At 39.6% G+C, this 14,739-nt stretch overlaps 1 protein-coding gene across 1 annotated transcript in view; it reads left to right on the top strand.

The window, feature by feature from the left end:
- Positions 1-14,739, top strand: part of cdkal1 (CDK5 regulatory subunit associated protein 1-like 1) — a 295,222-nt gene that overhangs the window by 101,751 nt on the left and 178,732 nt on the right. The window contains exon 7 of the mRNA XM_037676399.1: positions 5,023-5,143. Coding sequence (XP_037532327.1) covers positions 5,023-5,143 — 121 coding nt within the window. The remainder of the gene's footprint in view (positions 1-5,022; positions 5,144-14,739) is intronic.

The following is a 14,739-nucleotide window of genomic DNA, read 5'->3' on the forward strand; positions in this document are numbered from 1 at the left end:
ATATATATATATACACATGTATACATATATATATATATATATATACATATATACATGTATACATATATACATGTATACATATACAGGTCCTTCTCAAAAAATTAGCATATTGTGATAAAGGTCATTATTTTCCATAATGTAATGATAAAAATGAAACTTTCATATATTTCAGATTCATTGCACACCAACTGAAATATCTCAGGTCTTTAATTGTTTTAATACTGATGATTATGGCATACAGCTCATGAAAACCCAAAATGCCTGTCCCAAAAAATTAGCATATCATGAAAAGGTTGTCTAAACACGCTATTAACCTAACCATCTGAATCAACAACGTAACTCTAAACACCTGCAAAAGATTCTTGAGGCTTTTAAAAACTCCCAGCCTTGTTCATTACTCAAAACCGCAATCATGGGTAAGACTGCCGACCTGACTGCTGTCCAGAAGGCCATCATTGACACCCTCAAGCAAGAGGGTAAGACACAGAAAGAAATTGCTGAACGAATAGGCTGTTCCCAGAGTGCTGTATCAAGGCACCTCAGTGGGAAGTCTGTGGGAAGTGAAAAGTGTGGCAGAAAACGCTGCACAACGAGAAGAGGTGACCGGATCCTGAGGAGGATTGTGGAGAAGGGCCGATTCCAGACCTTGGGGGACCTGCGGAAGCAGTGGACTGAGTCTGGAGTAGAAACATCCAGAGCCACCGTGCACAGGCGTGTGCAGGAAATGGGCTACAGGTGCCGAATTCCCCAGGTCAAGCCACTTTTGAACCAGAAACAGCGGCAGAAGCGCCTGACCTGGGCTACAGAGAAGCAGCACTGGACTGTTGCTCAGTGGTCCAAAGGACTTTTTTTCAGATGAAAGCAAATTTTGCATGTCATTCAGAAATCAAGGTGCCAGAGTCTGGAGGAAGACTGGGGAGAAGGAAATGCCAAAATGCCAGAAGTCCAATGTGAAGCACCCACAGTCAGTGATGGCCTGGGGTGCCATGTCAGCTGCTGGTGTTGGTCCACTGTGTTTTATTAAGGGCATGGTCAATGCAGCTAGCTATCAGGAGATTTTGGAGCACTTCATGCTTCCATCTGCTGAAAAGCTTTATGGAGATGAAGATTTCATTTTTCAGCACGACCTGGCACCTGCTCACAGTGCCAAAACCACTGGTAAATGGTTTACTGACCATGGTATTACTGTGCTCAATTGGCCTGCCAACTCTCCTGACCTGAACCCCATAGAGAACCTGTGGGATATTGTGAAGAGAAAGTTGAGAGACGCAAGACCCAACACTCTGGATGAGCTGAAGGCCGCTATCGAAGCATCCTGGGCCTCCATAACACCTCAGCAGTGCCACAGGCTGATTGCCTCCATGCCACGCAGCATTGAAGCAGTCATTCATGCAAAAGGATTCCCGACCAAGTATTGAGTGCATAACTGAACATGATTATTTGACGGGTGGCGTTTTTTGTATTAAAAACACTTGTCTTTCATTGGTGGGATGAAATATGCTACTTTTTTGGGACAGGCATTTTGGGTTTTCATGAGCTGTATGCCATAATCATCAGTATTAAAACAATTAAAGACCTGAAATATTTCAGTTGGTGTGCAATGAATCTGAAATATATGAAAGTTTCATTTTTATCATTACATTATGGAAAATAATGGCCTTTATCACAATATGCTAATTTTTTGAGAAGGACCTATATACTTATATATACATGCATACATACATACATATATATGCTTCTTGTGTTGTCTGTTGTTCTGTCTGTACAGCACTTTAGTTGGCCATGTAGCTGTTTTAAGTGCTCTATAAATAAAATGGTATGGTATGGTATATACGTACATATATATATGTATATAAAAATGAAAATTAAGTAAAAAAAAAGTGGTACAGAACAAAATCAAAATCAAGCTGCATTATAAAAGGATGTAAAATACTAAACACAGGAACATGTCTGCAATGATTTTTGCATTGAACTTAACAGTTCTTTAAAATCCCTTAGGGAGGTCAAAGTTGAGAGCTTCAGGGGTTTTTTTTTTTGGTAAGGTGTTCCAGGTTACAGGAGCAGAGGAAGAGAAGGCCCTTTTGCCAAATTCGGTTCACACTGTTGGGACACTGCAGGTAATAATGTCCTGAGAGCGCACGCTGTAGCTGCATTGACGAAGTGACATGTAGGAGGAAATGTATGAAGGCAACAGACCAAGACGTGATTTAAAGATGAAAATGTACCAGTATAAGAGTCTGCATGAAGTTAATGATGACCAATTAGCCAAGGAATACAGGGTGCAGTGATGGGTACGGTAGTTACAACCAGTTATGAATCTTAGTGCACCATAATAAACGGCGACCAACATCTGCAAGGTGTTTGCAGGAACATTCATGTAAATAATGTCACCATAGTCAGTGGAGGGTTGGAAAGTAGCAGTTACAATGCGTTTCTTAGCATTCAGAATTAGACAGGATCTATTTCTGAAAAAGAAACCCAGTTTTACTTTCAATTTCTTTACCAAGTTTTAAACTTGAGGCTTAAACGAGAGATGCAAATCGACCAAGATACCCAAGTATTTGTAAGTATCGACAAACTCAATAGGAACACCATCCATAGATGAGATAGAAGGAAGGACTGCTGGTTCCGACTTTCTATTTGACAACAACATCCCTTGTGTTTTATCAGCATTTTGCACGTGTTTGAGATGGAACAAATCTGACTGGATGATAGTGAAAGCAGACTGTAAAAGCTGGAAAATCTTAGCAACTGTTTTAGCTCAACAATAAACAAGTCGAGTCAACTTTGTTTATAGAGCACATTTAAAACAGAACCTGTTATCAAAGTGCTTAACAACACAACAATTGATGAGTAAATTAAAGAGAAAAATATATAAACATATTTATACAATACACTAATATTAATAACTGAAGAATTTAAAAAAGCATTTAAAACATAGGGTCACAGATTAAAAAACACTAATCAATTTACACTGTATGAAATGCCTGAGAGAACAAATGTGTTTTAAGCAGGGATTTGAAGTGAGGAATGGAGGTGGCCTGCCTGATGTTGGGGGGCAGGTTGTTCCAGAGAGGCCCATGACTGAAAAAGCCCCATCTCCTCTGAGCTTCAGTCTTGTTTTTGGAACAGCCAAAAGCAGCTGATCGGATGATCTCAGGGCCCGAGAGGGAACGTAAGGTTCCAGAAGCTCAGAGAGGTAAAGGGGTGCGAGGCCATTTAGGCATTTGAAGGTCAACAGAAGAATTTTAAAAACTATCCTCGTACAAACAGGGAGCCAGTGAAGGGAGGACAGAACTGGTGTAATATGTTCAGACCTACGAGTTCCGGTTAAAAGCTGAGCAGCAGCATTCTGGACGAGCTTAAGACGTGAGATGGAGGCCTGGCTGATCCCAGCATACAGTGCGTTGCAATAGTCCAATCGGGTCGTGACAACGGCGTGGACTAGTTTCTCAAGGTCGGGTCTGGACAACACTGGCTTGAGCTTAGCTACCTGTCTGAGTTGGAAGAAGCTTTTTTGCAGAACAGAGTTGATTTGTTTGTCAAACTTGAAATCAGAGTCTAAAACCATCCCTAGATTTTTACCAGACTGCTTCAGATATGGCTGAAGAGAGTCCAGGTTGACAGGATCAGTGGTGGCAGTTGAGCTAGGGCTAAAAACCATGACTTCAGTCTTGTCATTGTTAAAACTTAAGAAATTTGAAGCCATCCAGGCCTTAATGTCATCCAGACATTTTAACAGAGGGTGAATGGAGCAAACACTTGCTGGTTTCACAGGCAGGTAGACCTGGCAGTCATCAGCATAGCAATGGAATGACTGAATGAAACAACTGTGTTGTTGACATAGAAATGTAAGGATACACCAGGAATGATCGGACCTACATTACTTATGTAGATTGTGAAGAGGGTGGGTCCTAAGACTGAGTCTTGTGGTACACCATTGTTGACAGTTAGCTGGAAGAATTATTATGTTGAACACATGCCTTCAATCTAAGAGGAAATTGGAAAACCAACCGATAGCATGGTCTTAGGATGTTGTAAGGATATGATATGCATGTAAGGTCTTATCACCACCAAATATGGAAGGAAAGTTTCTAGAAATAAGACGTCATCATGAGCCTGTATGGACAAGAGTTACAGACTCCATGGATCCTTGGGTTTCTGTTGGGTTGACCCAGAGTGTTCTCCCTTTTGAGTGACAAGTGATCAACTGAGAGATACACTATCTGTAATGATGCACAAGGAAGGTGTAAATGGTCTGTGTAATTCTATAGGAGTCTTTTTTTAAATTATGTTGCTGTTCTGACTGATCAACATTTTGAAGCTCTTTAATAGACACCCATTTTTGCTGTCATTTAGAGACTCTGTGTCATCTTTTTTTACTTAATGACAATGTTGATTAATGATGATATTTAGCCACAACATTGGTGGTGTGGAAAGTGGACATTTCTCATCTCAGAGCTGCCAGCATGGAGGTGAACGTCTAGTTCTGTCTGATGAGATGTTCCATCATAACCTGGGTCGTTAGCACACAGACTGGATGCTCAAACAAACTAAGATAGATTTATTGAACTCCAAAAAGATCATTGTTATTATTACTGCATTTAGGAAAGTAGGGTTTCTGTTTTACATTGTGTCAGAGGATGAAACGTTTTACCTTATATTAGAATAATAAATGTTTGTACTGAGTTTCATGACATCTGAGAGATGAAATGGTCCTACGTTCTAAACGCTGAACTTGTTTTGTGATCTGATCACTTTTCTTTGTACAATCCTTCCTCTGTTTAAACAACAGGTTAAAATATGACTAGTAGTGAATCAAAAATCCAATTGTTCATGCTGTGCCACAAGAATAAGCAAAGATTTTGAAACATGGTCTCTTGGTTCAGATACTCAAAGTTCTGAGATGGCAGCTGAGACTTCACATTCTCTCTGGATGATGAGTTTGTCGCCACCATTTACAGCCCAGTGAGATGCTGCCTTTAAGAATGTGTGTTAAGTGGGTTTCATTGTTGTTTCCAGGTCACTCAGTTCGTCTCCTTGGACAGAAGAAAGATGGAGGCAGGAGACTTGGAGGGGCTAGACTGGACCTTCCCAAGATCAGGAAGAACCCTCTTATTGAAATCATCTCCGTTAACACTGGGTACGACACAACACAGCTCCTAAATAAAATCTCCACTTCTAACAAAAATCACGTCCGTCACTTCCTTCCAGTTACAGTTGTCTGTGCACGTGTAGGTATCTGTCAGTTAATTTAACAGAGCTCCTCTGTGCTTCTGTTTAACATGGTTTGCTTTTGTGTGGTCCATATCCTACTGTACGTGGTTACATTTCATGTATTTTGGTACTATAAATGTACTTTAGTAGGGAGTCAAATGATTTTGCCGGATAATATACTACACACTCAGATGTTTTGTTTCTGCAGAGGACAATGTTGTGTGTTGTCTGTTGACTTGTTTTGTTGCCTAGTTTGTCACAGGCACCTAAATGTGTTTGGTTTACATGATAAACATTTTGCATTAAAAAATAATTTTATAACGTAGATACACAAGAGGACGCACAGTTTGTCAGTGTATAGAAGGATATGATGGCAGACACTCCTTTCACATGTTCAGACACACACGCACACACTGATTTTTATGGGTTTGTTTCCTGCTGTTTTATAGAAAAAAGAGTCTGTCTGACCCATGTGGTGTACACTCAGAGGACTAGTTAAAATGGTTACGATGGGCTAATTCCAGTGGTCTGGACTGAACTGATGATATTCCATCAATCTTTCTGTTAGATGCCTCTGGTCTACACATTAATGTCTCCACGCACAGCTAAGACCTACAGACAAATCTCTGCAGGTTTGAACACACATTCATTCATCTTTATAGAAGGGAATTATAAGCATGTGTCTTTAAACCTTCCCAACTAAGTCCAGCAACATTCTGACAAAGATACCATAAAAATCACCCGACCTGAGACCTGAGGCCTTTTGTTTTAGCCATGACAACTTATTTATTACAGCCATAACAGCAGAGTTGGTTAACGATTACCTAGACCGTTATCATAATGCAATAGATGTGTTATATTATAGTGTGGTGACACCATCACCGTTCTTCAAGTTGCAGCAGTAAATCTCACCAGTTTCCATTGTTATCTTGTTACTTGGGACGTTGCCTGCTTAGACATATATTCCCAGTCAAAAATGAAACTCCAGCATTGTGAGTGAGAAGTGTGGCTGATCGTAAAGTTGAGTGATAACGGACCGTGATTGTTTTTTAAATGGTGTTTTGACTTTTACAGGAAGCCTCACCTTTTAAAGAACAAAATGATTTTGCTGTCCACACAAAGTAATGACAAACATCAGGTTTATTTGTATTATGTTTTAGTGAAATTTGGGGAAAATGTGGGAGGCTCAGTAGACCTGAAGCAGGTGAGAGTAGCAGGTTAATTCAAATGCACATATTATTTTCTCTTTTTTAGTGTTCAGAGTCCAGGTTTCTGCAACATAGAGAAGAACTGATAAAACAAGTGCATGTATGAGTCTAACTTTGGTATCCATCGACACCGATCTGTCCTTCCAAACAAGTTTGACTCTATCTTGGGCTCCAGCTTTAGCTGTTCTGGTCTTGAGCTCTTAACTGAGTTGTCCTCTGACAGAAACAAAAACCCGAATTAAGGGAGTTCCCTAACATTCCTGATGTTCACTATAAGAGGCTCCTGTTTACCAGAACTCATGTCTTGGTATTTCTCCAGCTGCTTCTTCTTCCTGATGTTAGTCTTTTGTGATTGCTACATCTATCACCAATGTTACTGTCTCTTGCTTGTCAACTATGAAGATAAATCAGTCTCAAAAGTACCGGTAGTCACACAAGCGTACCAGAAGATTCACAAATGCATGAACAGTTTTTCAAATATACACATTTCAAATTGCACAATTAGGAATATTCTTTGCATAAAATTGTCAAATAAACTTGCACAAATCACCTGCTGTGGATGAATCAGTGAACACAAGCGCTGGATCAGCTTCCTGTGAATGTGAATTTTGAGACTTTCTTGCTGCTCCAGATTTACATAGGTTATGCTGCATTCAAGGCTGGTGAAAAGCTGGGACATTTGAGCATTACCAGATTTACCAGAGTTATTGGGAAAAGACTCATTTCTGACTTGGCTTAGCCAAGTAGTTAGTCATTGTGCACTTTATAAAGCTGTTGTCTATGATTTTAACATGTAAAACTTTTTTCACGTGCACACTAAGGGTGCATTCACACCAGCCCTGTTTAGTTCGCTTTAATCAAACTCTAGCTCGTTTTCCTAGAAAGTCTGGTTCGTTTAGGGAGGTGTGAACGCGCCATCGAACTCTGTCACGGAACAAAAAGGCGAACTCTGGCCCGGGCTAAAACCTAGGTCTCGGTCTGGTAGAAGCAAACTCCAGCGCGGTTCGAGTACAGTGTGAATGTAAACAGACTGGGACCCACTCCACAGGGTAAACAAACACGCATTTCTCTTACCTTATATGGAGCCGTCAGCAGACTTGTTTAGAAAAACAATATTCTCCAGGGTCTTCTGTCTCATCTTCTGCTCATGCTGAGTCCATTTTTGAAAAATGACAAAATATAACTCCTAAAACTGCTAAAACTTGATGCCACTTTGTTTTTATTTTTATTTACAGAAGAAGAAGACATGTCTTCAGAGGTTTTTGTGTCGTTTCTTTCAGTAGTTCTTGGTGCAGCGCCCCCACAGACGAGCGGGGGAATAGGTTGGTTCAACAGGTTGACTTGACTGCACAGTGCAGTGTGAATGCAAACGCACCAGCTCAAATGTAAACAAAAGGTCATGAATATTGGTCCCAAACCGAACCGAGTCTACCGGACTATCTGGTGTGAAAACGACCTAACAAACATGGTCATGTGCACACAAACTGACATGGTCATGTGCCCCCAAACCAACATGTTCACATGCACTTAAACTAACATTGTCATATGCACACCTAACCATCATATTCACAAGATGGGGTAGAGGCAGGGCAGCTGACTCGGGACCCGAAAGTCCCAGGTTCGATCCCCAGTCGTTGCACATGTCGTGGTGTCTCTGAGCAGGACGCCTTATCCCCAATTGCTCCCCGGGCAATTACATAGCTGCCTACTGCTCCACCTGAGTGTATCCCAGGTGTGATGGTTTACATACAGAGAACCAATTTTGCCATTGCATGGGAACATACAAAGATGATAACATATAGCACTTTATCATTATTACTATGTGCACACAAACCGACATGGTCATTAGGGGTGTAACGGTACGCTAAAATCACATTTCGGTTCGGTTCAGTTTCAAGGAGGGCTCGGTTCGGTTAGTTTTCAGTACAAAAAAGGCCAAAATAAAGACATTAACTAACATATTCACGTGCACATAAACTGACATAGTCACATGTGCCCAAAACAACATGTCCACATGCACTTAAACCAATATGGTCATGTGCACACAAACAACCATGGTCACGTGCACACAAACTGAGATGGTCACGTGCACCTAACTGACATATACATATGCGCACAAACTGACATGGTCACGTGCACCTAAACAACATTTTCACATGTACATAAATCAACACGGTCACATGCACACAAACCATCATGGTCACATGCACACAAACTGACATGGTCACGTGCGTGCAAATCGACATGGTCACATCACATGCACTTAGATCAATATGTTCACCTGCACCTAACTGACATGGTCACATGCATCTAACCAACATATTCACGTGTACATAAGCCAGCATGTTCACATGCACATACATGGCTTGCACATGTACCACATGAGGTGCGAATGACAATAAAGAAACTCTGACTCTCTGACTCTGACATAAGTCAAAGTTTCTTTATTTGTCATTCACATCACATGTGGTACATGTGGTGGAATTAAATTGTGTACACAGGGTCCCAGTTACATCCAACAACAAACAAACAAAAAAACAACATAAACTGACACGGTCATGTGTTTTGTCTTTAATTTGTGGTTGATGTGGATCTCTTGTCTGTGTTTTTTGATGAGGTGCATAGTTCATAGTGTTTATCCAGAGTTCATTTGATCGTTTGAATTAGAAATTTATTCAGATTTACTCAGAGAAGTTAGAATCAGAACTTCACCATCACGGTGAAAACTAACTGGTTAAAACATGTTAGGCCGAGCACACAGAAAGGGATGCAATGAGAAAATTTCATCGGTTCATATCAAAAGAGCCATTTTTACAGAACACTTTTTAACAAAAGACCGGGATCATGTGAAGATTAATTTTCCAAAGTAAAAGCCATTTCTCCTTTGAATGGAGTGTGCAGACAGTCTTAGGATGACCGATGAACCTGGCTTATTATCCCTTCACTTTATTAATGCGAGCCTCACAACACCCCCGTACAACGTCTCACCTGGGACTACCCACCAAAATTTAATTTGCTCTCTAAATTGATGCACAATATTAGTTTCATTAAGTTGCATATTAATTTCATTTGTGCCTATTAAATTCAAATTAGATTGGCTTTTTTCCCCCCACCGAGGTGATTTTATCCCTATCAGAAAAAAATATTTAACTTAGTCCACTTAGGCCTTCAATGCCTCCCGGGTTTGTATTAAAAGAACATTGTCAAGTTCCTCCTGGGCCATTAGCATGGCTTCTTTAAAAAAAAAAAAAAAAAAAGGTTTTTAGATGTATGAATGTATGAAAGCTTCGATCTTGCTTTGAACGTTCAGTCAAAAAGCAGCAAACTGCATAACATTTTTAAACTGGTAAAAAGTCCTAAAATAGATCTGTAGTCTTTGTGGAGTTCAATTTGAATTAATTTGTTCCTTTACAAAGATGCTGAGAATTGTTGACTTTAAGCTCGGATACATTTTAATGTTTGTAGTATTTTTTGACATTTGGAGAGTTTTAAGTACATTTTGAGGGTGAAGTTTTATCCTGAAATTGGATCGATCTTTGTTTCATTTCAGGACATTTTACAGTAGTTTTTTTCTTCAATTAGCAAACCCAGTATTTTTGACCAGTATAATATATTTTAATTAAAACTTTTGACATTTAGTTTGACACTGCTAATAGCCCACAGTTTCACAATATAACCCTGTAATCAAACTAAATGAAGGTAAGGTGACTGAAGGCGTCTGCTTCGTGGGACAGAACTCATTAAGACTGGTCCAGAAGACAAATCTGTTCACACACGACTATGTCTGGTCCAAAGCCTGAAGCTTGTTTTTTTATACACTTGCAGTGTGTGTGTTAGGCTCTTTTCCACCATCTGCTTCAGTAAACCGATGAATAAGTCCAGTTATGTGTTGCAGTCGTCAGGTGTAGGTGAACATTTGAAATGACTGCAACAAATAGTGAAGTCTTTCCTTACAGGAACCGTTCAGATGTCTCCAACCAGAGTCAAACACAGTGTTGGTGATCTATGAGAGGAAATTGAAGTAAATTTCCTCTGTGGGTTTGGTTCTGTTAAGTATTGATCAGTTTTTGCTGTAACCTGAGGTCCCAGTGGCCTGCTGCGATACATGCAGAGCTGTTTGACCACAGTAGTAGATCGGTTGTGTCAGCTGAGTGCTCTGAAATCCCAGACAGAGGAGGACTGAGGACTGACTAGTTTTATGAGAATCATGCAGTTCACTTATTTATTTTTTATTTTCTTAAAGCAGAAGCAGTTCAAAGCAACATGTTTGCTGCTTCAGAAATGAGTTGCATTAAGACTTTCCATCTGCTCCAATAAAAACAAACAAACAACAAAAACGATCACCTAATCGAGCATATTGTTTCTTTTTGCTGCTTTCCCCCATTTTTTCCCTTTTTAGTCACTTTTTTCCTTCAGTTTCTAAATGTGTTCCAGGTCATTACCTTTCATTAGCTGTCTCTTCCACATTCTCTATTTAGTTGCGTTTTTGTGAGCCATTATCCAACTCGTAACGAAGTCAGGTGGTAATGATCCTCTGCTCCCAGCCCAAGGCAGCACCCATCTTCATCAGCGCTATCATCATCCTGGCAGATGGGAAGATCGGATGTTACAGAAGAACAGTCAGTGACAATAGGCTGCTGCTTGTTTGAGATTTGTCAAACGCAAGATGTGAGAAATGACCAGCAGGTTGTCAGTGAGGATCTGACGGCTCATACTTTGCTAAAAGCAGTTTGAAGGTGAATTAATGTTGATGGCTGTGCTGCTGTTGAATCCCTTCTATGAAATCAGAGGAGGTGCATAACTCAGCTGTGTTCACATAGAGCAATATACATAACTGTGGGCTAATCTTGTAGTCGGCTGGTTCCACAGACATCACGACATGAAACCTTCAATTTCTAACTGTCATGCATTATGGCTCTGTTACTAGCTTTCTTAGCAGCTCAGAGGTGTAATGACAGTGGGTTGACTTTAATCCAGGTGGTCTCTGTACTTTCAAATATCCACAGAGATGGGAGGACAACGTCTCAGGCCTGGTTTGAAAGTTAGTAAAAAGAGCTTTAGAAACACAAATGTTATAGGAGGGGCCCAACAAAGTTAAGTCAGGTCCTCTGGACGTTTTTTTAGATGAAAGACAAAACGTTTCAACATAAAGAAACCGTCCGGAGGACCTGACTTAACTTTGTTGGATTTTTCTACCTGGATTATTGAGTGCCAATCTGGATATGTTGTAGGAAGGGGTTCTAAAGGTTAATTCCAGACAATGTAGAGTCTTTATAGGTAAAAAGTTAATTCAAGAAAACATGCATTCTTCCCCAGATTTTATTTCCCTGTACGTTCACTCTAAAGTCAGACATTGTAATGCTCCAAGAGAGTGGAAAAAAAAGATACCATACCATACCATACCATACCATACCACTTTATTTATAAAGCACTTAAAACAGCAACAAGGCCAACCAAAGTGCTGTACAGACAAAACAACAGGTAACACACAAAGCAAAATACAAAATGAGGTAAATCAGAATATAGACATGAAAACGATGCAGATAATGATGACAAACCAGTGTGGAGCATACAGGATCAAAACACAGATCATCTGGTGTTGAAAGCTACTGAATAGTAGTGAGTTTTTAAACGGGACTTGAAAACCGAGAGGGAGGGGGCCTGTCTGACAAACAGAGGTAACTCGTTCCAAAGTCTTGGTCCTGCTACAGAGAAGGCCCTGTCATAAATGTGATAAATGTGATAAATCACAGACCCCAAAGAACTCTGTTAGCATGCTAAATATGAAAGCATGAACATACTAAACAATTATGACAGACAAAACATAGAAGGGGATGTGCAGCCATAATGCAGAACCCTCTAGTTGCTGAGCAACTAATGCATCTTATCAACACAAACAAGCTGCACCAGCTGTAAAGCACGGTGGGGGAGGCTTGATGATTGGGTCTAATTATGGAGACAGAAGACTGTCACACTTTGTAGTCATTGAGGTCCCAGGTAATACTCATTTTAGCACATCATTTAGGTTTAATAGCAACACCATCAGGATGAAGCAAGATGGAGATGGACAAAAAGAAAGATAAAAAATAAAACAGCTTCATTGTTGTTTTGATTTTTAGGGCACAATGTCGCATTGGCATGTGTAAATTAGACTGTTACATGTTTGTTTCTTGAATGTTTTGTTTTTTGAGTCAACAGGGAAACACCAGAAACTGTTCTTGAAATTTGCACTTTGAATTGTGGCAATGCATTTTTATGTTGTTAATTTTTAGTTTCAGGGTTGTTTTTTTTTAAGCAAAATTGTTGTTTGGAAATACAACAAAATGCAGAAAAAAGCCCCTGGTAGTGAAGGTATCCAGAGTAGAGAAGGTCAAGGTTGATTTGATTTGAGGTCAAGGTTTCTTTGTCATTTGCATCTCATGTGGTACATGTGGTGGAACAAAATTATGTACACAGGGTCCCAGTTACATCCAACAAAAGTATAAATTGTAAAAGAAAAACAGTAATAAGCTCTAAGATATGATGTAAGAAATACGCAAAACTAAGAACAATACAAAAACAATACGCCGAACAACAGCAGCACGAACATGAGTCTATGTGAGCAGATGAGTACGAATGAATAAGTGAAGGTGGATTTGAGTAAACCATGAACTTATTTTATATTCTGAAGTCAAACACAAGATTACCTGTTGGACAGCTGGAGATTGAACTTTACAACAAAATCCTAATGCCAGCCAATACTTTACACCAAGATCAGGACGAAGAGAAGAATCGAGGTGTTGTTGGTCTCCAAACACTACTGAAACGTTCAGGAGTTCAAACCTCAATGAGCAGATGCCGTGTTCCGACAGAGTTAGACCAGCATGGATCCTCACTGATGCATAAAACTGACAAAGTCAGGTAAACTTCATTAACTTCACTTTAATGTTGCTGCAAGGAGATTTATTAGCTTTCAATTCAACGGGAGTTCTTAGTTTCCCTTTAAATTAATGACACAATAAAACTTGACTGTGTACGAGGACATTTTAAAAGAACTTGGAGACCCAGTAAGAACCGGATAAGTTGTCATCTTCTGATATATAAAATCTACAAACTGAAAGAGATTGTACTTCTTACCTTGACTGTGATTTGTCTTTATTTTGTGTCAGTTTCAAGTTTAATAAAGTGTTAACAAATGAATCAGATGAATAGAAGCAAACTGGACTGGACTTTTTTTTAATTACAGGAGCAGAGCTACGTCTTTTCTTTGAGGTACGGCTTTATCTGAAGATATTATTGGATAACCTCGCAGCCCAAACAGCATTTTATCATCACTTCTTTGTTTGGCTCCTTTTATTCAGCTCACCTCATTTCATTTCTCTCACCTCTGACTCCAGTGGTTACATTTATCTGTGTAACATTAAACAAAAATAATTCAGTCTGGCTGTGAGGCCGCGCTGAATATTTCATGACTCCGTGCTTGTGTTTTTCACAGTTGGAATGTTCATTCAAGCTCAATAGATGTATTTTCCTTTGCCATTTTCTACTTATTTCATGAGTCTGGTTAGCCACGCTCATAAATGATTTTAACAGGCTAGAGGCTCTGTTTTCATATACGTTATCCTGCCAAATGCCTCGTTTATACAGTCACTGCAGTGAAGTACACATTAGCACACACAAACACTATCAACAAACACAAGGGAAAGGGATATATGCTTTTGTATGCAAGCACACATTGTAAGTATATTTGTGTTAGCTGAGTGGTCCCAGGAGGGTTAGTTGCTAGTTTCTTGCTGTTTGCATGTAGCTGCCTCAACTTCTCCATCCTCTCCTGACAAGGTTCAGTAACAGATCTTCAGATTCAGATATTCTTTATTGTCGTTCACACCACATGTGGTACATGAAATTATGTACACAGGGTCCCAGTTACATCCAACAATAAAATGTTAAAGAAAAACAGTAATAAGATCTAAGATATAAACTAAGAAAACCATCAACTAAATATACACTAAGAATCAGAATCAGAATAAGCTTTATTGTCATTGCACCAAGATACGAAAACATGTACGTACAGTCGTCCAAAAGATGGACATAGTGCGCAAAGCTGCTACTAATTAGCGCAGCTCTCTTATTCTTATTCAGAATAATATTTTTACTTAGATGAGAAAAGGGTTGAAAACATGAGAGACAGTATAAAAAAATATCTCTCACACCGTGTCCTAGACAGGGCACGATTTGAGGCATAAAAAAACCTACCACAGCATAGCACATAAATAGACGTGATACATATAGGCCGGTGAAGGCATTGAATTTTAAGGGAAGGTCGTAGCATAGT

Source organism: Nematolebias whitei, chromosome 5 (genome assembly GCF_014905685.2).
Source record: "Nematolebias whitei isolate Nwh7 chromosome 5, NemWhi1, whole genome shotgun sequence".
Taxonomy (NCBI): domain Eukaryota; kingdom Metazoa; phylum Chordata; class Actinopteri; order Cyprinodontiformes; family Rivulidae; genus Nematolebias; species Nematolebias whitei.